Source organism: Molothrus aeneus, chromosome 27, assembly GCF_037042795.1.
Source record: "Molothrus aeneus isolate 106 chromosome 27, BPBGC_Maene_1.0, whole genome shotgun sequence".
Lineage (NCBI taxonomy): Eukaryota > Metazoa > Chordata > Aves > Passeriformes > Icteridae > Molothrus > Molothrus aeneus.
In genome coordinates this window covers 5,040,414-5,064,705 of record NC_089672.1, presented here as the reverse complement: position 1 = coordinate 5,064,705, position 24,292 = coordinate 5,040,414, and the positions used below count along the sequence as shown (strand labels likewise).

The window sequence follows — 24,292 nt, the reverse complement described above, 5'->3', positions numbered from 1 at the left end:
GCTTTTCCCTGGGATCCAGGAGCTCTTTGGGATCCAGGAGCTTTTCCCTGGGATCCAGGAGCTTTTCCTTGGGATCCAGGAGATTTTCCCAGGAGCTTTTCCCTGGGATCCAGGAGCTCTTTGGGATCCAGGAGCTTTTCCCTGGAGTTTTTCCCTGGGCTCCAGGAGCTGTGGTCTCTTCCAAGGGACTCTGGGCACTGCCAGGTTTCCACCTGAGGGCCTGGGGAGAGTCTGGAGCTCTGGAAGTGCCACCCCAGCCCCTCCAGTGACCAACCAGGACAATTCCTGACCCCGAGGGCTCTTCCAGGAGCTCCCAAGCCCTGCTCTGACTTTTCCAGCCGTTCCTCCTGCTCTGGAACCACCAGCTCTGTGTTTCCCCGTGCTCTTTGTGCCTCCCTGAAACTCTCTCAGGTTTCACCAGGCTGAGACTTCATCAGGAAACAGTAAAAATAGGACAGGAAAGCTCAGAAAAAGTCCCCCCCTTTTACAATTTCCTTTGGATGTGTTTTTCCAGCACTTGGAATGTCTGGCCTTAGAGAGTGCCCCCGCCAGCTTTTTCTTTTCTGCAAAAGTCCAAACAGTTAAACTGGAGGAATGTGGCTGTGTTTGGGTGAAGGGAGGAAATGACGAGCTGGAGAAAGTATTCCATGAGAAAGGAGCCCCTCAGGGAGACCCTGGGGCTGCTCCCCTCCCTGGCCTGGAGGGGCTGGGACAGCTCTGGGGCTGGAGAGCCACAGCCAGGCTGGGGAACACCTGGAGAACAGCAGGGACACCTGGAGAACAACAGGGACAATTGATCCAGGCTGGAAAATACCTGGAGAACAATAGGGACAGTTGGAGAACAACAGGGACAATTGGGAGACACCTGGAGAACAACAGGGAAAACTGGAGAAGAACAGGGACAACTGGGAGACACCTGGAGAAGAACAGGGACAGTTGGAAAATACCTGGAGAACAACAGGGACAATTGATCCAGGCTGGAAAATACCTGGAGAACAACAGGGACAACTGGGACACACCTGGAGAACAACAGGGACAATTGGAAAACACCTGGAGAAGAACAGGGACAATTGATCCAGGCTGGAAAATACCTGGAGAGCAAGAGGAACAATTGGAAAACACCCGGAGAAGAACAGGGACAGCTGGGAGACACCTGGAGAACAACAGGGACAATTTGAAAATACCTGGAGAAGAACAGGGACAATTGGAAAACACTGGAGAACAGGAAAAATTGGAAAACACCTGGAGAAGAACAGGGACAATTGGAAAAGACTGGAGAACAACAGGAAAAATTGGAAAACACCTGGAGAAGAACAGGGACAATTGGAAAATACCTGGAGAAGAACAGGGACAATTGATCCAGGCTGGAAAATACCTGGAGAAGAACAGGGAAAATTGGAAAACACTGGAGAACAACAGGGACAATCAATCCAGGCTGGAAAACAGCTGGAGAACAACAGGGACAATTGGAAAACACCTGGAGAACAACAGGAACAATTGATTCAGGCTGAGAAACACCTGGAGAACAACAGGGACAATCCATCCAGGCTGGAAAACACCTGGAGAAGTGTCTCTCCCTGATCCCAATCCCTGTCTCTCCCTGATCTCTCCTTGATCCCAATCCCTGCTCTCTCCCTGATCCCAATCCCAGTCCCTCCCAATCCCAGCCCCTGTTGGTGGCTCTGGCTCAGTCCCAGCCGTGGCCTCCTGCCCAATCCCAGGATTTGTGCCCCATCCCATCCCTGGGGATGCTCCACAGGCCCCTTTTGTCCTGCAGGTTTCAAGGCAAAGCCTCCATTGTTGGTTGTGAGAGGGGATTGGAGTTCTGGCAGGGGAAAAAGCTCCTCTTCCTCAGCTCTGTTTGTTTGTTTTGGAGAGGAGGAATTCCAGAGGGTGGGAGGAAAGAAAAGCTCCTCATTCCCTTCCCCTTGCCTTGTGCTGGACCTACTCCCATGATGGATTTGTGTGGCTGGGATTGTCCCTTAGACAGCACAGAAAATCCTGCAGTTATCCCACTTTTCCATCTCCAGGGATCCGAATTCCCACTGGAATTGACTCAGGGACACCCTCCTGGCTCCATGGATGTTGCAGGAGTGGAGGAAACTTTTTTTTTTCCTTGTGAATATTCTCAGAAGTGCCTGATCAAACCCTCCCCTCTCCCAGAATCCCCCCAGATCCAGGATTTCTTGCAGCCCTTCAGTGGGAATTGCCATTGGAATTGCCAGGGATTCAGAGCTCTGGAAGGTTCCCCAAATCCCCCCATATTCAGGATTTCTCTCAGTCCTTCAGTGGGAATTGCCATTGGAATTGCCAGGGATTCAGAGCTCCGGGGGTTCCCCAAATCCCCCCATATTCAGGATTTCTTGCAATCCCTTAATGGGATTTACCTGGAGCTGGGGAGGTGGAGCTGCTCCCCATCCCAAACTGGGCTCTGGTTTTGTGAGGCTGAGGGATCTGGGAAGGGGGAACAGCAATCCCGGTTTTCCCTCAGCTTTTCCAGGGAAAAAGCCCAGCTCCTGAAGGACAGCTACCTGCAGCAGGATTCCTGGAACACAGATCCCATGCAGGGACTGGGAAAGGCTTCAGACATCTCCTAAGCGTCCCTATTTCCTTCATAAAATTTCATTGGTGCCTCATTAAAAATTTAATCATTTGCCCATTAAAATTAGCACCAGCTGGGGCTGGGAGGCAGCCAGGGCTCTCCAGACTGAGATTTCCTTGGCTCCATTCCCTCCAGAGGAGTCATCTGCATAGGAAAAGTTATTTTGGGCAATTATGGGTTTAAAAGGGGGTGTTCTCCTCACAATCCCGCATTCATTATCCCTCTCCAGGAATTCCTGCAGTGCCTGGGGGAGATGAGGTAGGAGATGAGGTGAGAGGTGTGGGTTTGGCCACTTTTCTCTCTGTTCAGAGCATCACTTTGGGGTTTTTCATTTATTACTCTGAGTTTCGGGGGGTCCACCCTGCAGTGACATTGGCCACTGCGATGGGAACTTGTAAAATTTGGGTCAAAAGAAAAAAAAAAGGATCATTACATGGTTCATGTTTCTGGTCAGATTCCCAAAAAAAAAAAGCTTTTTTGGGAGGTGCCATCACCTTCACACTGATGTAACTTCCAAACCATTCCTTTTTTCCCTCTCAAATCCTTCTCCTCTCAACCTCCCCCCAGCTTCCTCAGCTTTAATTCCCAGTACAAACTGCTCCAGGACACAAATCAGAGGGAGCATTAAGCTGGAAATGAGGAATTCTTTGCTAATTGATTCTTTCCCAGACAGGAGGATTTCCTGGGTGTTTTCCATGGATGTTGGGCCGTGGTTACCTGGGGCTCCCAGTGCTCTCACCCCCCCCCCCCCCAAAAAAAAAAGATTTTTATTGCTTCAAACACATCAAACCCAAACCTTTCCCTGCAGGGACATCTGGGGGTTAATCCAGGAGCAGGGATTTGGGGTCAGGGCAGTTCCTAATTACTGCTTAATTCCAGCCTGGAAATTCCCTGAGCCCCTCTCAGCCAGGCTCTGCCTGCCTGACCAGCACCTGACTGCTCAGACACTCCATGGGGAATTTTCTGGCCTGACCAGGACGTGCTCCAAGGCTTTCTTGGTTTGTTTTTTTATCAAACATTTCTGTGCCACCACCTCTGCCCAGCTGAAGGGAAAATCCCGCGGAAGGATTTTGCTTCCTGCTGGATCCCTGCTGTGCCAATATCCCTCATCAAGGGTCACGGGAGCCCAGGCAGTGGCAAACCCGCATTCCTGAGGGCAAAACCCTGCAAAAATTGGGTTAAAAATCCTTGGGGTTGAAGGGATGGGAGAGGATCCTGATTGGGAATGGGAAAGCTGCTGGTTGTTCCTGCAATGTCTGGGGTTTAGAGCTGAAATTGCCAGGGCATGTTTGGGAGTTAAAGTGAAGGAATTAATCACGAGACAGGATCCCAGAGTGTGAGAATTCCAGAATCTGGTTTGGGATGGAAGAGAACATAAAAATCATGGAATTCCACTGCCAGCTGCTTCCACTATCCCAGGGTGCTCCAAGTTCCATCCAGCCTGGCCTTGGGCACTTCCAGGGAAGGATCTTTGTAACTAAATTGAGATTTGATTGCTTTTTCTCATCCCTGGAATTCCCAGAGCAGGTGGAATGGCAGCCCTGGAATTGCCTCTTTGCCTGACTTTTGATTTTCAGCTCCTTTTAGGTCCACCACCACCTCCAACACCGCGCTTCAATTTGGCACCATCACAGTTTTCCCCCCAAATCTCTGTGCTGGCAAGGCAGAAACCCTGGGATTTATTTACACATTGGATTATGGGACTCACAGGGAACCCCCAGTGAGGGGAGAGAATGATTCATCTGACTCCATCTTATCAGAAAGCTAATTATAATTACTTTATTATACTATATTATTCTATACTATATTACATTACATCTAAACTGAACCTGCCAAGCACTCAAAACACCCTCACTGTGGGTACACAATCTCCATATTGCATTGTGCTTTGGCACAAACACAGGCACAGCAAATGAGATAAGAATTGTTTTTTTTCCTTTCTCTGAGGTTCAGAGAATGTGAAACCCAGAAATATTCTTGGGAAAGAAATAATCTTGGGAGGAATTGTGCCTTGCTTTTCTCTGTGAGGAGAAATGTGGGGCTACACACTTGGCCCTGATAGGCCAAGGAGCCAAACACAGGCACAGCAAATGAGACAAGAATTGTGTTTTTCGTTTCTCTGAGCTTCAGAGAATGTGAATCTCAGAAATATTCTTGGGAAGAACCGTGCCTTGCTTTTCTCTGTGAGGAGAAATGTGGGGCTGCACACCTGGCCCTGACAGGCCAAGGAACCAAACCACCCTCACTGTGGGTGAACAATCCCCACATTGCATTCTGCTGTGGCACAAACACAGGCACAGCAAATGATGAGAATTGTGTTTTTCCTTTCTCTGAGGTTCAGAGAATGTGAAACCCAGAAATATTCTTGGGAGGAATTGTGCCTTGCTTTTCTCTGTGAGGAGAAATGTGGGGCTACACACCTGGCCCTGACAGGCCAAGGAGCCAAACACAGGCACAGCAAATGAGACAAGAATTGTGTTTTTCATTTCTCTGAGCTTCAGAGAATGTGAAACCCAGAAATATTCTTGGGAAAGAAATATTCTTGGGAAGAACCGTTAAAGCCTTGCTTTTCTCTGTGAACAGCAACGTGGTGACACCAGATCTGACCCAGGATTTCTCTCATTTCCTGCCCAGATTACCGCACGGGGCCCTGCTTCAGCCAGGTGAACAACCAGATGTGCCAGGGCCAGCTGAGTGGCATCGTGTGCACCAAGACCATGTGCTGTGCCACCATCGGCCGTGCCTGGGGCCACCCCTGCGAGATGTGCCCGGCCCAGCCGCACCCCTGCCGGCGCGGCTTCATCCCCAACATCCGCACCGGGGCCTGCCAGGGTCAGACACGGCGTGGGCAGGGGGTGGGCAGGGCTGGGAATGTGAGAGGGATGGGCACAGTGTGGGCAGGGATGGGCACAGGGTGGGCAGGGACAGGTATGGGGTGGGCAGGGATGGGAAGGGCTGGGAATGTGAGAGGGATGGGTACAGGGTGGGCAGGGATGGGTACGGGGTGGGAGAGGCAGGGAATGTGAGAGGGATGGGTACAGGGTGGGCACGGGGTGGGGAGAGCAGAGTTCAGAACAGGAGCCTAAAAGAGCCCCAAAATGATGAGAGCAGAGTTCAGAACAGGAGCCTAAAAGAGCCCCAAAATGATGAGAGCAGAGCCCTGAATGGGAGCCTAAAACAGCCCCAAAATTATGAGATCGGAGCCCTGAATGGGAGCCTAAAACAACCCCAAAATGATGAGAGCAAAGCCCAGAATGGGAGCCTAAAAGAGCCCCAAAATGATGAGAGCAGAGCCCAAAATGGGAACCCAAAAGAGCCCCAAAATGATGAGAGCAGAGCCCTGAATGGGAGGACTCTAAACAGCTCCAAAATGCAGAGGGCAGAGTCTGGAACAGGAGACTGAAACAGAGAAAATAGAGAATGGAGAGAGCAGAGCCCAGAACAGAAGATTGAAACAGCCCCAGAGTGCTGAGGGCAGAGCCCAAAATGGGAGCCTAAAAGAGCCCCAAAATGCTGAGAGCAGAGTCTGGAACAGGAGCCTGAAACAGCCCCAAAGCAGAGGGCGCAGAGAGCAGAGCCCCAAAGCACAGAACTCTCTGTGGCATTTTCCAAATCCCCCCTGTGTGCCAGGGAGCACCTCCATGGACCTGGAGCGTCCCCTGGGATCTCCCAGCACCGTTTTATCCCAGAGATTCAGGGCACACGGTGGCTCTCAGGTGAGCTCCTCCATCCCACAGGCTGTTCCTCCCAGAGAAGCACAGGACGGGCAGATCCTTGGGGAAGCATTCCCATAGCTTGGAGTCTCTGAGTCTCCCTCTTGCTTGAGGCAGGAATTGACTCCTGTCCATCCCCTGGTGCAGTCTGGGGGGGGAATTCCCTCTGGAATGTGATCCAGCTCCTGGGAGCACAGGGACACCCAGGGCTCCATGGCTGCTGTTCCCTCACCCTCCTCCTCCTCTTCCTGCTGCAGATGTGGATGAGTGCCAGGCCATCCCTGGGCTCTGCCAAGGTGGGAATTGCATCAACACCGTGGGATCCTACGAGTGCAAGTGCCCTGCAGGGCACAAGCAGAGCGAGACCAGCCACAGGTGTGAAGGTAAGGGATGCTCATCTTCCCAAGCATTTCACTCCTGCTCCCATTCCAGGCTGGGTCCCACTGCCCAGCCCTGCCAGAGGGGTTTTTGATCTGCTGCCCACAGGCCAAGGGCAGGAAATGAGGAATGGGCTTTGCCTGATCCCCTGATCTTGCCTCAGACCAGAAGGAAGTGGTTTGGTTTGTTCACAGAGGGGTTTTTTAAAGGATATTTTAATGGGAACACAGACTGATGGCGCAGGAGGGACCTCTGGAAGGCTTTAGCCAGGCTCAGCTCAGGGCTGCCTCCAAAACTCTGCCAGGTTCTGAGTCTGATCAAGCCTTGAAAACTCAACAACTTTTAATTTGGAGGCTCTTCATTAGGGCTGTGAAGATTTAATCACTGTGAAACGGGACATCAGGCTGGTGCTGGGAGCTCAGGGAGAGCTCTGGCTGCCTCTGGAAGCCCCTGGAACTGGGATGGTAGGAGGTGGGATGAGCTGATCTCCCAGGTCCTTCCAGCCCTGACCGTTCCAGGATTCTGTGCCCTGGGTTCAGCCCCTCAGGAAATGCTTCCAGAGAGAGCCCAGAGGAGCTGCAAAGGTCAATCCCTGCTGGGGGATGGACATTCCTCCATCCCCAGGAAACATCTGTGTCTGAGCATCTTCCTGGGCAGGGCGCCAGCAGACTTTCTCTAAAATCCTGACAGGATTCCTGCAGAGCTCCACATCCAAGGACTGAAAGCAGGACAATCCAAACCAGCCCCTTCTTTGTGTCAGAGGAAGGACCAGCTCCCCGAATCCAATGATATTCCAGGAATTTGCCTGGCCAAGGTGGGAGCAGGGGCAGCAGAAAGCTGCTCCTGCCCCTCCCTGCCTCTCCCCCAGCAGCTCAGGGGAGCAGAGCACATCTGAAACCAGTTGAGCTGGAATCTCCTCCATCCCCAGATTAAACCAAATTCATTGTCTGGATCTGTCCTCCAGATGTGAGGGGCCTCCCACTCCCCCCAGAGCCTGGAAGAGCAGCCCCACGTGGGCACAAACTGCTCCCCTTCCCTGTGCTGCCCACAGAAAGGGAAAACTCCAGCATTCCCGGGAGCTGCTCCATCCCTGGCATCACCACCGAGGACTGGAGGCTTCCCTCTGGGTCTGGGAATGACACAAACAGGGATGCTCCAGAGGGACGGGGCTTGAGGGCTCCTCTCCAAGCTGTGTCACCTCCAGGTCCCCACAGGGCCACCAGAAAGGGATCTGGAGGATCCCAGGAAAGTGGAATCACCTTTGGGATTCCCTAAAAAGGATGTGGATAGGGGGATGGAGAGGGTTCCTCTCCCACTTCATGGACACATTGAAGATCTGGGCCCCAAGTTCCCTGCACCCTTTGATCCATCAGGAATTCGGCCCAGCAGATGGAGCATCAAATTCCTGAGCTGCACATTCCTGCTGAAACTGCCAAAATCTCTGCCTTGGTCCTCCCTTGGAGCCAGGGTTTGATCAAAGCACAGCCAGAGGATGGATTTGTCATCCAGGTGTGCCCCAGTCCCAGCTGGGCAGGAGTTCCCTCGTTGACTTTCGGGTTCATTTTACAGTGGGGAAAGGAGGGAATTCTCTGCTTCCCTCTCATTTTCAGCTTCCCCATCCAAGCCCGGCATCCAGGGAATGTCAAACCCCGATTAAACCTCTCTGGGGGTGTTCTCCACAGCTGCCCAGAGCTGGAGTTTGGTGCTGGGGGATTCCTGGTGGGAAGTCAGCGGCTGGGATTGTGCTGGAGCCGCAGCTCCGAGCCCTGCTCGCTGATTAGCGCTGTCCCCTCATTAACGGTGTCCCCTCATTAACGGTGCCCCCTCATTAATCGGCTGTGAGCTGCTGGGAACGGAGATAACGGCGGTGCCTCCCTTATCTCCTAACCCAAACCTTATCTCCCAACACCTGGAACTGGGGAGGATAAAGACGCTTTTCCAAGGCAGATATTCCACGTCGATAACGGAGGCTCCGAGCTGCGTGCAGCTGGATATTCCCTGGCTGGATCCTCAGCTCCAGCAGGAAAACCAATCCTTCTGCTCTCAGGGAAACGTCCAGCCCGGATTTGGAGCTGAAGCTCCTCCAAGTCCGGGCTTGCTCCGCTCCAGGCTCATCCCTGGTGGATGGGGCACTTCCAGAGGGTGGCTCGGGTTTGTCCCATTGTCCATTGTATTCCGAGGAGCTCCGGGGGTGATGAGAGTTTCTGGCACTGCTGCCTTGCTGGGGGATCTGAGCAGTCTGGGAAACAGGGAAATGCTGGATTTAGGGAGGGGAAGGCTCAGGCTGCTCCCTAAAAACCTCTGGAGATGAGGCAGGCTTGGGAAGCACCCAAAATTGTGTTTACGTTGTGCAAAAAGATGGGCAAAGAGGGCAGGAATTGCCAGGTTAGGGATGAATTAACCCATCTCATGGCTGGATTATGGTGGAAAAAAGGGAAAAAAAGCAGGATCTGTTGAGGTTTTCAGGGAATGAGAGCCCGGGGAGAGAGGCAGGTTTGGATCCAGCTGAGTTCTCAACGCGGCGGGAGGAAAATTGTTGAGGACACAAGAAAATTCCTGGTGCAAAGTGGAGAGAGGGAACATCAAAGCTGAACTGGGACACATCCTGCTGCTCCAGAGACCTGGAGCCATAAATCACAGGGAAGGGGAGGCTGGGGCACTTTTAAATTATCCTGGAAGCAACTGGAAAAATGACACCGAAGGGAGCAATTCCGTGGCGTGGAGTTAAGGGGGAATCACTGGCTGGACAAAGCTTTTCCTGCCATAATTCCAGGCTTTCTCTGCCAAGAATTTCACTTTTTAACAGCCCTTCCTGTGCTGCAGGACAAAGGCCAAGCCCTGCTATCAGTGAGGTAATGCCAGTGCCTCTCCAGGATGCTTCCCAAAGGAATGTTGGTCCTGCAACCAAAATCCATATCAGGGTGATAAGAGACAAAACAAAAATCCACGGAGAGACACCAGGAAAGGGAGTGGAAGGCTCCAGGCAAGCTGTGTGCAACAAGCTCAGCCAGGATTTGCCCATTTTTGGCCTCTCCGGGATATTCTGTCAGAGGGAACAAATCCAGGGGTTCCAAACCTCACCTCTGTTCCTCACCCCTGTAGATGTGAGGTGCTCCTCGTGCCCCCACAGGCCAGGCTTTTGCCACCAGGGCGCAGAATCCCAAATTTCCTGATGTTCCTGCACCAGAGGAAGCTCCCCAGAGTTTTCCACGGGCGGATGGAACCCCACAGCCGCTTTCTTTCCATTGTTTGGCTCCATCCAGAGCTCGTTTCCCTGCATTTGGGCGGTTTGGAGCTTCCATTTTCCCCTCTGTGGTTCCTTTCTGGGCGGGGAGGGCAGCGAGTCCCTGGTGATCCCAGGGCACGAGCCCTGGGGGTGTTTTCTCCATCAAACCCTGGGTTTTTAGCACAAGGAAAGGTTGGGGTTCCCACAGCCCTGGGGGCACAGTGTGGGATGAGCTCTGCAGCCCCAGCTCTTCCAGAGGCTCTGCAGCCTTTGGCTTTTCCAGCCTTAAGGACGAGGCCAATTCCAATCCCAGCCCTGCTCCAAAATCAACGTTTGCCTTGAATCCTGCCATTGTCTGAGCAGCGGAGCTCAGGATCCCGCTTTAATTTCGAACAGAAGGTCGGAAAAGCCGGGCAGGAGCCAGGCTGGAGCTGGCAGGATTCCCTCCCGGCGCTGGGCGTTAATGAGAGGGGTGTTAATGAACCCATCCCACCGGCTCAGCGCTGCCTGAACGGCTCCAAACCACCACGGGACGCTCACCGGGGGAAAACCGAGACGGAAAATGGGCTGGGGAAGGGCTGAAAGGACAACAAAGCCCAGGGATCGGGTTCCTGAAGCACAGGATGTGGAGTCCTGCAGGAACGGGCTCTGTTCCTGCTCCTCAGAGCTGGGATTTTCAAGGGGTTTCGGATAAAAAAGGAGCTGCAGATGGATGGTAGCTCCTGGGTTCCCTGGTTTTCCGTAGGAATGGGATTCTCTGCTGCCTTGGGGTGAGGGGGGGGTGGCAGAGGCACAGATCTGGCAGCAGCCCCGGGTCTGGGAGCCTCCCCAGTGCCACCCCAAGTTTTGGGCTGGGTTTTTTCAGCTTTGCCTTCCTAAAGCTCTTTATTTCGCAGAGAGCTTTAGGAGCTGGAGCCCAGGGCAGGGCTGGGGTTGGATGGCAGGGCAAGGCTGGCTGATAAAATCTGATTTTGGCTGCAGGGGCCCAGGTGGGGGAGGCGTTCCTGTGTTCTGCTCTGCTGCCCTGGGAGCTCTCAGGGAGAGCATCAGGGAGCCAGAGCAGCACTGGGGGGCTCAGGAGGTGGCCAGGGGCAGAATTCGAGAGTCCTCAAGAGCCAAGCAGGGATTTGTGTTCCCCTCTGGCCTGGGATAGAATCAGAGAATGGAATTGGGGAATGTCCTGGGCTGGGAAGGGCCCGCAGGGGTCTGCAAGCCCAACCCATCACCAAGGGCTGGACCTGCAGCCCATGACCAAGGTCACCTGAGGGACCAGGACTCCAACCCTCCCTGGCAGCCCTTTCCAATGTCCAGTCCCTGTTTCTGGGAGGGATTTCCTCCTGCTGTCCATCCCAAACTTCCTCTGGGAGAGGCTGAGGAGAGAAGCAGAGACTCCACAAATGGCTGAGTTTTAATGACCCCCAGCATCCCCAGAGCCCCAAAACCCAACTCCCATCCTCTGTGCCCTGGATTTGGGTGGTGTCCAGGGACCAGGACTCCAACCCTCCCTGGCAGCCCTTTCCAATGTCCAATCCCTGTTTCTGGGAGGGATTTCTTCCCTGCTGTCCATCCCAAAATTCTCCTGGGATGGGCTGTGGAGAGAAGGAGAAACTCCACAAATGGGAGAGTTTTGGAGACTCTTCATGGCCCCCAGCATTCCCTGAGCCCCCAAAACCCAACTCCCATCCTCTGTGCCCTGGATTGGGATGGGGTTTGGGTCCAGGACTCCAACCCTCCCTGGCAGCCCTTTCCAATCTCCAATCCCTGTTTCTGGGAATGATTTATTCCCTTCTGTCCATCCTAACCGTCCCCTGGGAAGGGCTGTGGAGAGAAGCAGAAACTCCACGAATGGCAGAGCTTTAATGACCCCCAGCATCCCCTGAGTCCCCAAACCCCACCTGAGCTGGCTTTGGGTGGGGAAGGGGACATTTTCCATGCTGCCCGTGGTGTTTTCTGTGCCTTGCAGACGTGGATGAGTGCGGGGCCATCCCGGGCGTGTGCGATGGAGGCGACTGCACCAACACCGTGGGCAGCTACGTGTGCTCCTGCCCCCGCGGCTTCATCAGCAGCCCCGACGGCTCCCGCTGCCTCGGTGAGGGGGGAAATGCGGGATTTGGGGCGGGATCAGGGCCGGAATGCCCGCACAGGGCTCGGGGATGGTGCCGGGATAGGTGGGGAATCCTCCTCCTCCTCCTCCTCCTCCTCCTCCTCCTCCAGGCTGCTCCATCCTGAGCCCGGCCGGGCTCGCTTGGTCCTTGTGCCTCTCCAGGATTTGGGGTGTTGGGGGGGGGGGGTCTCAGTGGGGGAATGGGTTGGGAAGGGTGTGAGGAGGAGGAGGAGGAGGGTTGGGAGGAAGGTGTGGGGCTGGGAATGTGGGGGGGAGTGAGGAAGGAACTGGGAGAGGGGCAGTGAGGAAGAGATTGGGATGAAGGACCGGGGCTGGGAATGTGGGGACAGTGAGGGAGGGATTGGGAGAAAGGAGCAGGGCTGGGAATTTGGGGGGATTGAGGAAGGAACTGGGAGGAAGGCTTGGGGCAGGGAATTTGAGGGGAATGAGAGAGGGATTGGGAGAGGAGCAGTGAGGAAGAGATTGGGAGGAAGGCTTGGGGCTGAGAATTTGGGGGAAGTGAGGAAGGGACTGGGAGAGGAGCAGTGAGGAAGGAATTGGGAGGAAGGAGCAGGGCAGGGAATGTGGGAGCAGTGAGGAAGGAATTGGGAGAAAGGAGCAGGGCTGGGAATTTGGGGGGAATGAGGAAGGAACTGGGAGAGGAGCAGTGAGGAAGAGATTGGGAGGAAGGCTTGGGGCCGGGAATTTGGGGGCAGTGAGGAAGGAATTGGGAGAGGGGCCATGAGGAAGGAATTGGGAGAGGGGCCGTGAGGCAGGATCCCCGTGCTCCTCTCACAGAATGTCCCATCTGGGTATTCCCAGTTTTCAGGAGGGCCCCAGACTCTCCCCCTCCCCATCCTGTGCCCGTGTTTTCCACCAGTGCTCCCAGTGCAGCTGGGCTGGCCGTGGTGTTGGGCTGTGGAAGTCCAAGGGAAAGCTTGGAGCCCTCCCTGGAGCACAGGGGGGCACAGGGACAGCCCCAGCTGCACATCCCTGCTCGGCAGAGGGACAGGGAAAGGGCTCCAGGGAAAACAGTCAGGGAATTTTATCACCTCCTGCTGCTGCTTCCTGCTCCCAGCACGGCTCATCAATCCCAGCGGCTCCAGGCTGGTACTCACAGGGCTCAGCTGGCTCCATCCCCCTGGAATCAGCCCTTGGGAAAGAGCTCCTAGCCCTGAGCTGCTTCTCTGGATCCTTCTGGATCCAGCACAGACAGATCCCCCATCCCTGTGGGGCTGCCAGGGAACCTCCTGCACATTCCCTGGGAGCCTCCTTGCCCCCACAGCATCCAATTCCTGCCCTCCTTGCCCCCACAGCATCCAATTCCTGCCCTCCTTTCCCCATTCCCGCCCTCCTTCCCCCCCCAGCTCCCCAGTTCTGGCCCCAAAGCCCTTCCCAGGCTGCTGTGGGAATCCCAAATCCCAATCCCCCTCAGGCCTGGCCCATTTTGGCTCCAGGTGTTCCCATCCCAAAGCCCCAAACTGGCCCCACTCCAGGGCTCTCCCCAGCCTGAGCTCTGCTGCCTCCAACCTCCAGAGCCTGCGGCGAATTGTTTGAATTTTTAACAGATCAAAACTCCTTTCCTGTAAATATTTGATGGTCCATTGGTACCAAACCCCGGTTCCTGGGGTAGAGGGGCAGCTCTGTGGTTATTCACACTCAGCAAATAAATCCCAGGGTTTTTTTGGTTTTTTTTTTCCCCCTGGTCTGAAAGTCCATTTGCCTTCAGGAAGATGAGGATGAGGAGATTTGGGAAGAGGAATTCTTCCAGCACAGGCAGGGATTGGTGGTGCAGTGCAAAGTGTCAGGCACAGCTTTCTGTGGAAATGAATTCAGCAAAAAAAAAAAAAGAAAAAAGAAAGAAAAAAAAATAATCAGCTCCAAATTCTTTTCTAGCCACGGATCCTGGAGCAGAATTAAATGTTTTAGTTCCAGGAGGGGAAAAAAAATGTTGTGAAGTGTGAGTAAAAAGTAAAGCCCAAGTCTTCTTGTTTGGGAAACTGATAGATTTTAATGGGAATGGAATTTTTTTCCTGCTGTTTCCCAGCCCTGCCATGAGCCCAGAGGGGTGTGACAGTTCTGGGATGAGTCATGGGGACATTCCCCACTTTCCTTGAAACCAAGAGCTTCGAGAAACGAAAATAAATAAAATTAGAAAGGCCAGATTTAAAAATAGTGCTGAGCTGATTGAGCTGCACTGGACTCTGACTGCACCTGAGCTGGCTCTGGGTGCTGCAGCTCCTTTTTGGGACGGGCTGGGTTTGTTTTGGCAGAACCCACAGCTCCTGCTGGGCTGGGGCTGCCCTGGCACCCAAACCTCGCCAGTTCTGTCCCAGGGGGGGTTTGTGTGGAGAGTTCGGGGTTCCAGGTTTCCATCCCATGAAATAAAGCCAGGGAGCAGCTGGGAAAGTGGGAATGGATAAATAATGAATAATGTGGGCACTTCTAAAGCGTCAGGAGAGGGGACACTGCCAGCCTGGAGGTGACAATGTAAAGGTATTGAGGGGCACCAGCACTTGCTCCGTTCCCCTCCCCTCCCAGCAAAGCAAACACCTTTTTATGGCACTGCAAGAATCTCAAAAAGCAAAGTTTTCACAGTTTTCACAGCTGGCACAGCAACACCCAGAGCTGGAGCTGACCCCCAGTGCCAGGAGCTGCTTTCAGTGCAGTAAAACCCCACCAGGAGAAAAACCCAGAGGAACATTCATGGGAGCATTAAAAAAAAATAAAATACATATATAAAAATTAGCCTTTCAGTGCATTCCCAGACATGCACATGGTGTTCCTTCCTCCCTCCCTCCCTGCCACCCAGCTCTGCTGCTCTGGCCTTTTTTGAGCTCCTTTTTTGCCCTGCAGAGCTCTGGAGGGTTTGGGCTGTGCCTCTCCTGGGGCAGCAGCAGCAGATTCAGCACCTCCAGTTCTGGGTCTTGCTGAGCCTGGCCCAGCCCTGGGCTCAGCCAGGCTGGGGAGGTTTCACTGAGGGCTTTGCCTGCCTGAAGTTCCTCTTTTTTTTTTTTTTTTTTTTTTTTTTTTTTTTTTTTTGATGCACTTTGGTCTAAGAAAGAGGAAAAGGGGAACCTGAGGGGATCCTGGAATGGGTCAGGAGGGATCTCAGAGCTCCTCCAGGACATCTCCCACCGGCCCAGCTTGGTGGGATGGGCTGTGCTGGATGATCTCTGCTGCCTCTCCTGGCATCAGGACCCCTCCATGGGATGGGTGCAGGCCCTGCAGACCCCAGAGCCAGCCTGGGATTGCTCCTGTCCCCCGAGGATGAGCAGGACCCCCTTCCCCTCCTGCCCTGCCATCCCGGCTGGACCTGGTCACCCCCTGGGCTCAGTCCCCACCTCTGAGCTCTCTCTAATCCCAGCTGGAATTTCCCCTCCCCTCTCCCCTGCAGCATTTTCTGCTTTTCTGGGGTTTTGTGCAAGCTGGGACCCAAACACCCCCAGGGCTTCTCCTCCCCTTCCTGAGGATTAGGGGCTGATCCAGCTTTGCATTCAATCCCTGCTTTTCAAATCCCCTTCTCCGGGTCTGGCTTTGTGTCTGCCGGTGTTTTTGGTGGGTAAAGTTTCCTGAAAGGAGCAATTCTGCCTGAACCCAGCTCTGAGGAAGGAGCTGCTGGTTTGAACTGGGGTCACTGTGCCCTGGGGGTCCCTGAGCTGTGCTGGGAGCAGAATCCAGCCCCAGATCAAACAGCCCCGGGCCATTAATTCCAATTACACTCCCGGGAAGTGGCAGCCACACCCCGGGAGACTTTCCCCCTCATTAACCGACTTGAGAAAAAGCAAGGTGGGAGAGCAGGAGGGGAAGATTCCAGGTTTTCCTGGAGGGCTTGGTGCCAGGTGGACGGAGCCTGCTGGATGTGAGAGACCCTCAGTGCCCTGGGCCTTGGCCAGGAGCCACAAACGCCCCCCAGCAGGGCCAGGGCTGGGGTCAGGGGGGCCAGGCTGAGACAGGGCATGGCCGGGAGAGATTCCATCGGGAATGGGCCCTCAGGAGCTGCCTGGGAGGGTGGTGGTGCCACATTGTGACCGTGAGTCTTCTTCCTTTCCCTGTCCCTGTTCCTCTCCTTCTCCCTGTCCTTTTCCCTTTCTCCCTGTCTCTCTCCCTTTCCCTGTCCCCATCCCCATCCTTGTCCCTCTCTCCCTCTCCCCTCTCCCTGTTCCTTTTCCCTGTTCCTCTCCTTCTCCCTGTCCTTTCCCCTTTCTTTCTCCCTGTCTCTCTCCCTTTCCCTGTCCCCATCCTTGTCCCTCTCCCCTCTCCCTGTCCTTGTCCCTGTTCCTCTCCTTCTCCCTGTCCTTTTCCCTTTCTCCCTGTCCCTCTCCCTTTCCCTGTCCCCATACCCATCCTTGTCCCTCTCCCCTCTCCCTGTCCCTTTTCCCTGTTCCTCTCCTTCTCCCTGTCCTTTTCCCTTTCCTTCTCCCCATCCCCATCCCTGTCCCTCTCCCCATTTCTCGTCCTCTCCCCACCCCATCCCCGTGCTGTCCCTGTCCCTGTGCTGTCCCTGTGCTGTCCCCACCCTATCCCGGTCCTGTCCCCTCAGACCAGCGCCTGGGCACGTGTTTCTCGGCGCTGCTGGGCGGTCGCTGTGCCGGGGACGTTCCGGGCCAGGCCAGCAGGATGCAGTGCTGCTGCGACTCGGGGCGCTGCTGGGCCATCGGCCAGACCCCCGAGGTGTGCCCGGTGCGGGGCTCGGGTGAGTCACCCCAAAAGCGGCACCCCAAAACCCTGCACCCCAAACCCTGCACCCCAAAACCGGCACCCCAAAACCGGCACCCCAAACCCTGCACCCCAAAACCGGCACCCCAAAACCGACACCCTAAAACCGGCACCCCAAAACCGGCACCCCAAACCCTGCACCCCAAAACCGGCACCCCAAAACCGGCACCCCAAAACCGGCACCCCAAAACTGACACCACAAAACCCTGCACCCCAAACCCTGCACCCCAAAACCATGCCTGTTGGAAAATGAGGCTGGAAAAGCTTTCCAGGTGCCACCAAACCCAGTTCCCAGGTGCCACCAAACCCAGACCCCAAGGTGCACCAGGTATTTAGGGGCACCAGCACTGGGTCCATTCCCCTCCCCTCTCAGCAAAGCAAACTGTGCATCCCCTCCTTCAGCCCCAGCTCTGAGCAGGGCAGAGCTTCTCCATGCCCATCCTTCCCTACCTGGAGGGACCCCAAATGTCCCAAAAATACTCTGCCAGCCCCCCTGGCCCCCCATGGCACCATAGGGTCGGGGTGTTCAATCCCTCCTGGTCCTTCTGCCCCATTCCCATAATTTCCTACCCCCGTTCCCACCAGGACCCACCCTTTGCTCCCCTCGGGGGATGCAGGCACTGCAGCCAAAGCCCTCTTTTGTTTCAGACGAGTACCGCAGGCTCTGCATCGAGGGGCTCCCGGTCATGCCAGGCTTCCCCGGGAACTTCCCAGGAATTCCCGGATTCGGGCCCAACGGGGTCGGGCCGGGACTCAACGGGCCCGGGGGCATCGGCCCCAACGGGGCCAACGGGCAGGGCGGGATCCCGGGGCTGCCCGGGATGGGCCCCGGGAGCTCCAGCATCGGTAATTCCGCCTTTGTCCCGGGTTTGTCCCGGTTTGTCCCGCCTTTGTCCCAGTTTGTCCTGGCTGCCCAGCCCCAGGGCAGCCTCCCCCAGGCTGGAACACCACTCACGGGGTGTCCTGGCTCGGGGGAGAGCTGGGATGTGGCGCTGATGCTGAGCCCCCACCAGGATCCAGCGAGGCTGGGTCTGGTCTGGAATCACTCCCTGATTCCCAAATAGGCTCCCAAAAGCTCCAGATAGGAACGGAGCTTTCCCATCACTGCCTCAGTCTTGTCCTCCCCACCTTGCACCTCTCTGACATCCCCCCACGGAGCTCCTGGGGACATCCAAAGGGTCCCCGACCCTCCCTGTGTCCCCCAGGAGCTGCCACCTCATCCTGAATCCTGGGGACATCCCAGGGCTCCCCAACCCTCCCTGTGTCCCCCAGGAGCTGCCACCTCATCCTGAATCCTGGGGACATCCCAGGGCTCCCCAACCCTCCCTGTGTCCCCCAGGAGCTGCCACCTCATCCTGAATCCTGGGGACATCCCAGGGCTCCCCAACCCCTCCCAGTGCTTCACCCAAGGGCTCCCCAACCCTCTGTGTGCCCCCCAGGAACGGCCACTCTGAACCAGACCATCGACATCTGCAAACACTTCACCAACCTGTGCCTGAACGGGCGCTGCATCCCCACCCCATCCAGCTACCGCTGCGAGTGCAACATGGGCTACAAGCAGGACGTCCGGGGGGAGTGCATCGGTGAGAGGGGCTGCCCCAAAGCTCCCAGGGCTCCTCCAGGCTGCTCCTGCTGCTCCTGGGCTCTGCTGTGCCTCAGGGTCCCTCACGGGTGGGGCTTTCCCCCCTTGCAGATGTGGACGAGTGCTCGAGCAGCCCCTGCGTCCACGGGGACTGCGTCAACACCCCGGGCTCCTACCACTGCAAGTGCCACGAGGGCTTCCAGAGCACCCCCACCAAGCAGGCCTGCATTGGTAAGGGCTGTCCCCCCCTTTTTGGGGGGTGGCAGAGGTGGCAGAGGGGTCAGCAGAGCCCCTGGCACCAAGAAAGGGTGGTAGGGGTGAAATGCAGTGTGGGGTCCCCAGCAGGGCCAGGCGTGGGATGGGGTCTCTCCAGAAGTTTCCTCTGCCTTGGCTTTCCTTAAAATTTTCTGGTGGTAGTCAAGGGAGCTGCAGAGTCCTCCCCAAGAACAGAATCCTGTTGGGAGAGCTTCATTTGACAAAAGGGGGTGTTCTGGGCCGTGTTGGTGTGGATGCAGCATTTCCAGCAAAGGCTGTTCTGCCAAGAGGCTGCTGCAGGTGAGGGACTGCCAAAAAAACAGGGATGGGAAGGGACTGTTCCACCACGGGAACAACGAGCAAAGGCAGATTCCCATGGCAGTGCCCAAGCTTTGAAATGTTCATTTTCTCCCTTCCTGACAAAGCGGCTTCCAAAGGCTCCCCCACTGCCCGGCAAGGTGAGAAGGTTCCGATTTCCCAAGTGGGGTTTTTGAAGATGAATTCCCGTGTCTGAGGGCACTGCCTGGGTTTCTCACAGGGGATATTGAGCTGGGACCACTCCTGTCCCTCCCTGCTGCCACTTTTTGGTGCTTTCCCTGCAGACATTGACGAGTGCATCATGAACGGGGTCATGTGCAGGAACGGGCGCTGCGTCAACACCGACGGCAGCTTCCAGTGCATCTGCAACGCCGGCTTTGAGATCACCCCCGACGGCAAGAACTGCGTGGGTGAGGCTCCCCTGGCCTCCAGCAGCTCAGGGCTGGGCTGGGACCACCTCCTCCCTGGGCTGATAATCTGGGCTGTCCCCCAAGGAGAGGGCTGGGGAGGGGTTTCTGTGAGGGGGTTTGGGGTGCAGGGGATCAGCGGGGCTGGAGCAGGACAGCTCTGACCAGGAAAGGTGACCCTGGGCTTGCAGCTGATGCTCTTGGAGGTTCCCCCCCATTTCCCCCTTTGCTTTGAGGCCCAGCACCCACAGTTTGGCCATGGGATGGGGCACAGGGGGGTTTGGGGCACAGGAGGGTCTTGCTGCAGCTCTGGGGTGCTGTCTGTGCCCCCAGACCACGACGAGTGTGCCACCACCAACATGTGCCTCAACGGGATGTGCATCAATGAGGACGGGAGCTTCAAGTGCATCTGCAAACCCGGCTTTGTCCTGGCTCCCAACGGGCGCTACTGCGTGGGTGAGTGAGCCCCAGCTGGGCTCTTCCCACCCCCAGACCCTGCCCACATTCCTCAGGGCACCTGTGAGCTCCTCAGGGCAAGGGGAGATGAGAAATCCAAGGGTGTCTCCAGGCAGCTCCTGCTGTGCCGCCAGAAATTGTCCTTTTGTGGGACAATGGGCAAAAGGGGAAAGGTTCTCATGTCCTGAGCCCCTGTCTGTCCTGAGCCCCTGTCTGTGTGTCCTGAGCCTCTCTCTCAGTGTCTTTGACCCTCTGTTTTAGTGTTCTGAGCCTCTTTCAGCGTGACTTGAGCCTTGTCTGTGTCCTGATCCTCTCTCTGTGTGTCCCGAGCCTCTCTCTGCATGTTCGAACTGCTGTCCGTGTGTCCTGATGCTCTGGCCATGTGTCCTGAGCCTCTCTCTGCATGTCCTGAGCTCCGGTCCATGTGTTCTGCCCCCGTTCATGTGTCCCAGCCCTCTCTCTGTGTGTCACAACCCTCTCTCCTCATCTCCCTACCCTCTCTCCATGTGTCCCAGCCCTCTCTCTGTGTGTCCCAGCCTTCTCCTCATAGCCCAACCCTCTCTCCCTGTGCCCCAGTTCGATTTCCTCATGTCCCAGTCCCCTTTCCTCATGTCCCAACCCTCTCTCCCTGTGTCCCAGACCTCTCCCTGTGTCCCAGTCCCCTTTCCTCATGTCCCAGTCCCCTTTCCTCATGTCCCAGCCCTCTCTCTGTGTGTCCCAGCCCTCTCTCCCTGTCGCCTAGCCCTCTCTCTGTGTCCCAGCCCTCCCTCCATATCCCCCACCCCTCTCTCCGTGTGTCCCAGACCTCTCCCTGTGTCCCAGTCCCCTTTCCTCATGTCCCAGTCCCCTTTCCTCACGTCCCATCCCTCTCTCTGCGTGTCCCACCCCTCTCTCCCTGTCCCCCATCCCTGTCCCTGTCTCCCACCCCTCTCCCTGCCCGATCTCACCCCTCTCCCCTCCCCGCCCTGCCCAGACATCGACGAGTGCGAGACGCCGGGGATCTGCATGAACGGCTGGTGCATCAACACCGAGGGCTCGTTCCGCTGCGAGTGCCTGGGGGGCCTGGCCATCGGCGTGGACGGCCGCGTCTGCGTGGACACCCACATGCGCAGCACCTGCTACGGGGGCATCAAGAAGGGCACCTGCGCCCGCCCCTTCCCCGGCGCCGTCACCAAATCCGAGTGCTGCTGCGCCAACCCCGACCACGGCTTCGGGGAGCCCTGCCAGCCCTGCCCGGCCAAGAACTCGGGTGAGGCCACGCCTGGCTGGGCCATGGTGTTGGTTGGGACATAATCCATCATCCACAATCCATAATCTAAAATCTACAATCCACGATCCACAATCCATGATCCATAATCCACAATCCATAATCCATGTTCCATAATCAACAATCCATGATCCATAATCCACGATCCATAATCCATATCTGTAATCCATATCCATGATCCATGATCCATGATCCTTGATCCATGATCCATAATCTACAATCCACAATCCACGATCCATAATACACGATCCATAATCCACAATCCATATCCATAATTTATGGATAAATTATAAACGGGGTGGAAGTTGCAAGTGGGAGTATCGGCATTGAAATGTACAAGGTCACAGCAGCGAGGCTGGGAGAGCTCAAGGGGAGCTTGGACAGCGCTCCCAGGCACAGGGTGGGATTGTTGGGGTGTCTGGGCAGGGCCAGGGGCTGGGCTGGATGATCCTTGGGGTCCCTCCCAACTCACCTCGTTCTGTGATTGTGTTGTATGAGCATAAACAGGCCTAGAGCTGCCCCTGTGACAAACACAGAATTCAGTCTTGGTGGGTTGAAGCCCTCAGCTCAGTGAAGCTCCCTGAGGGGAGTGTCCTGCCACGCTGATGGCTCTGTTGTGCTCTGTCCCCAGCGGAATTCCAGGCTCTCTGCAGCAGCGGCATCGGGATCACGGCTGATGGCAGAGGTGGGTGCAGGATTCCAGAGGGATGTGCAGGATTCCAGAGGGATGTGCAGAATTCCTCAGGGGCGTGCAGGATTCCACAGGCACATCCCACAGCACCCTCAGCTGCTTTTCCTGTGGGAGCTGTGCCAGGAGAGGCTGGAGCTCCCATCCCTGCTGTGATGGGAATGAGCAGTGGGACCCTCCTGGTTGTTTCCCTCCTCTGCTCTCCAGCTCCTCCTTGGGGTGTCCCAGGCAGAGGGAGGTGACAAACTGTGCTGCCAAGGGGCTGCTTTGAGTTCCAAGAGGTGCCAGTGCCAGCCCTGGGCAGTGCTTGGAGCAGCCAGGCAGCCCTGCCAAGCCTTCCACAGGGAAGGAGCCAGAGGCAAAGCCCCAGTGGCTCCTTGGGCTCCCATCCAGGGCTCCTTGTCCTGGCCAGAGGCAGCCCCAGGGGAATGATGAGACTCTTTCTAGCAAGGCCACACTCTGGTCATTCCACCCCTGCCTGGAGCCAGGGCTGCACTCAGAGCCTTCCAGGCTGGGTTTCCCTGGATGGAAGTGAGCTCCAAGAGCGTGGGGACAAAGGCCAGCAGTGCCTGGGCAGCCGTGGCCATCTGGCACTGTGGGGACCCTGTGGTGCCAGCACAGCCTGCCTGGGGTGGAATCTCTGCCCTGGCACCGGGGCTTGGCTCCAAAAGGGCAGACAGAGGAAGGGATGCTGCTGCAGGGAAGGGACGGTGCCCAGCTGGCTGCCACCCTTCTGGATTACTCAGTGCTGAACCCAGGGGTAATTCAAGGGCCTGAGCTCGGTGCTGGGATAAAGAACACTCTGGGATGTCACACAGGGACCTGAGAGCCCTGGCCATAAAACTGGGCTTATCCCAGCCCCTTATCCAGCTCTCTCCTCCTGAGCTCAGAGCCCCGGGCTGGCTCAGGACAGGGAGAAGCTGTGGCTGCCCCATCCTTGGACTGTCCAAGGCCAGGCTGGACAGGGCTTGGAGCAGCCTGGAATGGTGGAAGTGGAACAAGGTGGGCTTTAAGGTCCCTCCCAACCCAAACTACTCTGGGACTCCACGGTTCCTGCAGCGAAGAGCCAGGGGGTGGAATGTTTCTGTCTTTGCTGTGCTCCACCTCACGTGCCTCTTTTTGCCTGTCAGACATCAACGAGTGTGCCCTGAACCCCGACATCTGCCCCAACGGGATGTGTGAGAACCTGCGGGGCAGCTACCGCTGCATCTGCAACCTGGGCTACGAGTCCGACCCCACGGGCAAGAACTGCGTGGGTGAGTCAGGGCTGGGGCTCAGGGGGCTCAGGGGGTGCCAGCACCTCCAGGAGCTGCTGCAGCACCTGGTCCCCTCCAGCACCATCCAAATTCCCCACAGAAGTTGGGCTGGGAGGAGAATGGGAAGAGTGGAAGCTGGAGAGCTCATGGGTTGGGATAAGGATTTCAGTGGGGAAAGGAAAACGAGGAATTTGTGCCCTGCTCCCCGTGGGCTGGTGTTCAGCACCTCCAGGAGAGCAGGGGCAGCTCTGATTTCTGCCCTGGGAGCAGGGACAGGACCCAGGGAATGGCTGGAGCTGTGCCAGGGGGGTGAGATGGACAGCAGAGAAAGGTTCAGGGATTTGGCATGGAGATCAGGGAAAGGTTCAGGGATTTGGGATGGAGATCAGGGAAAGGTTCAGGGATTTGGGATGGAGATCAGGGAAAGGTTCTGGGGTTTGGGATGGAAATCGGGGAAAGCTTCAGGGATGGAGATCAGGGAAAGGTTCTGGGATTTCAGATGGAGATCAGGGAAAGGTTCAGGGCATCCCAGGAAAGGCTCAGGGGTTTGGGATGGAGATCAGGGAAAGGTTCAGGGGGTTTGGGATGGAGAACAGGGAAAGGTTCAGGGATTTGGGATGGAGATCAGGGAAAGGCTCAGGGGTTTGGGATGGAGATCAGGGAAAGGTTCTGGGGTTTGGGATGGAGATCAGGGAAAGGTTCTTCCCCCTGAGGGCGCTGGGCACTGAATTTCCCCAGGGAATGGTCCCATCCCAGCCCTGCCAGAGCTCCAGGAGCCCTTGGGCCCCACTCTGGGACAGGCTGGGGTGGTTGGGGTGCCTGTGCAGGGCCAGGGGTTGGATCAGATCCCATGGGTCCCTCCCGTGACTGCGTGGGGGAAATTAACCCTTCCCAGCCCAAAGCAGCTCACGGATGCCACGTCTGTCCCCAGATGTGGACGAGTGCAGCGTCAACCGGCTGCTGTGTGACAACGGGCTGTGCAGGAACACCCCTGGCAGCTACACCTGCACCTGCCCCAAGGGCTTCGTGTTCCGCACCGAGACCGACACCTGCGAAGGTAACGGGGCCAGACAGCCCCAGCACCTGCAGAAACCACGGCCTGAGCTCCTGCCTGGAGCTGCACACCCCTGCTTCCCTCCCCTCTGCGCTGCTCTGGGCTGCAGCAGCTGCACCTTTGGGGTTCAGGGGGTTTTACCTCATTTTTAGGGTGGTTTTTTTCTGGGGGTTTTGGTGATATTTCACACTGGGTTCAAAGCAGAATGGACACCTGACCCCAAGACATCTGAGCCTGGAAACCAGAGCAATTTCCTCCAGGGCCACA

At 56.2% G+C, this 24,292-nt stretch overlaps 1 protein-coding gene across 1 annotated transcript in view; it reads left to right on the top strand.

Annotated features, from left to right (window-relative positions):
- LOC136566844 (fibrillin-2-like) overlaps positions 1–24,292 on the top strand; it is a 71,577-nt gene that overhangs the window by 16,191 nt on the left and 31,094 nt on the right. Inside the window, 13 exon segments of the mRNA XM_066566164.1 lie at positions 5,237–5,434; positions 6,573–6,698; positions 11,883–12,008; positions 16,567–16,719; positions 17,391–17,588; positions 18,182–18,325; positions 18,436–18,555; positions 19,182–19,307; positions 19,638–19,760; positions 20,734–21,009; positions 21,659–21,712; positions 22,846–22,971; positions 23,903–24,028. Coding sequence (XP_066422261.1) covers positions 5,237–5,434; positions 6,573–6,698; positions 11,883–12,008; positions 16,567–16,719; positions 17,391–17,588; positions 18,182–18,325; positions 18,436–18,555; positions 19,182–19,307; positions 19,638–19,760; positions 20,734–21,009; positions 21,659–21,712; positions 22,846–22,971; positions 23,903–24,028 — 1,896 coding nt within the window.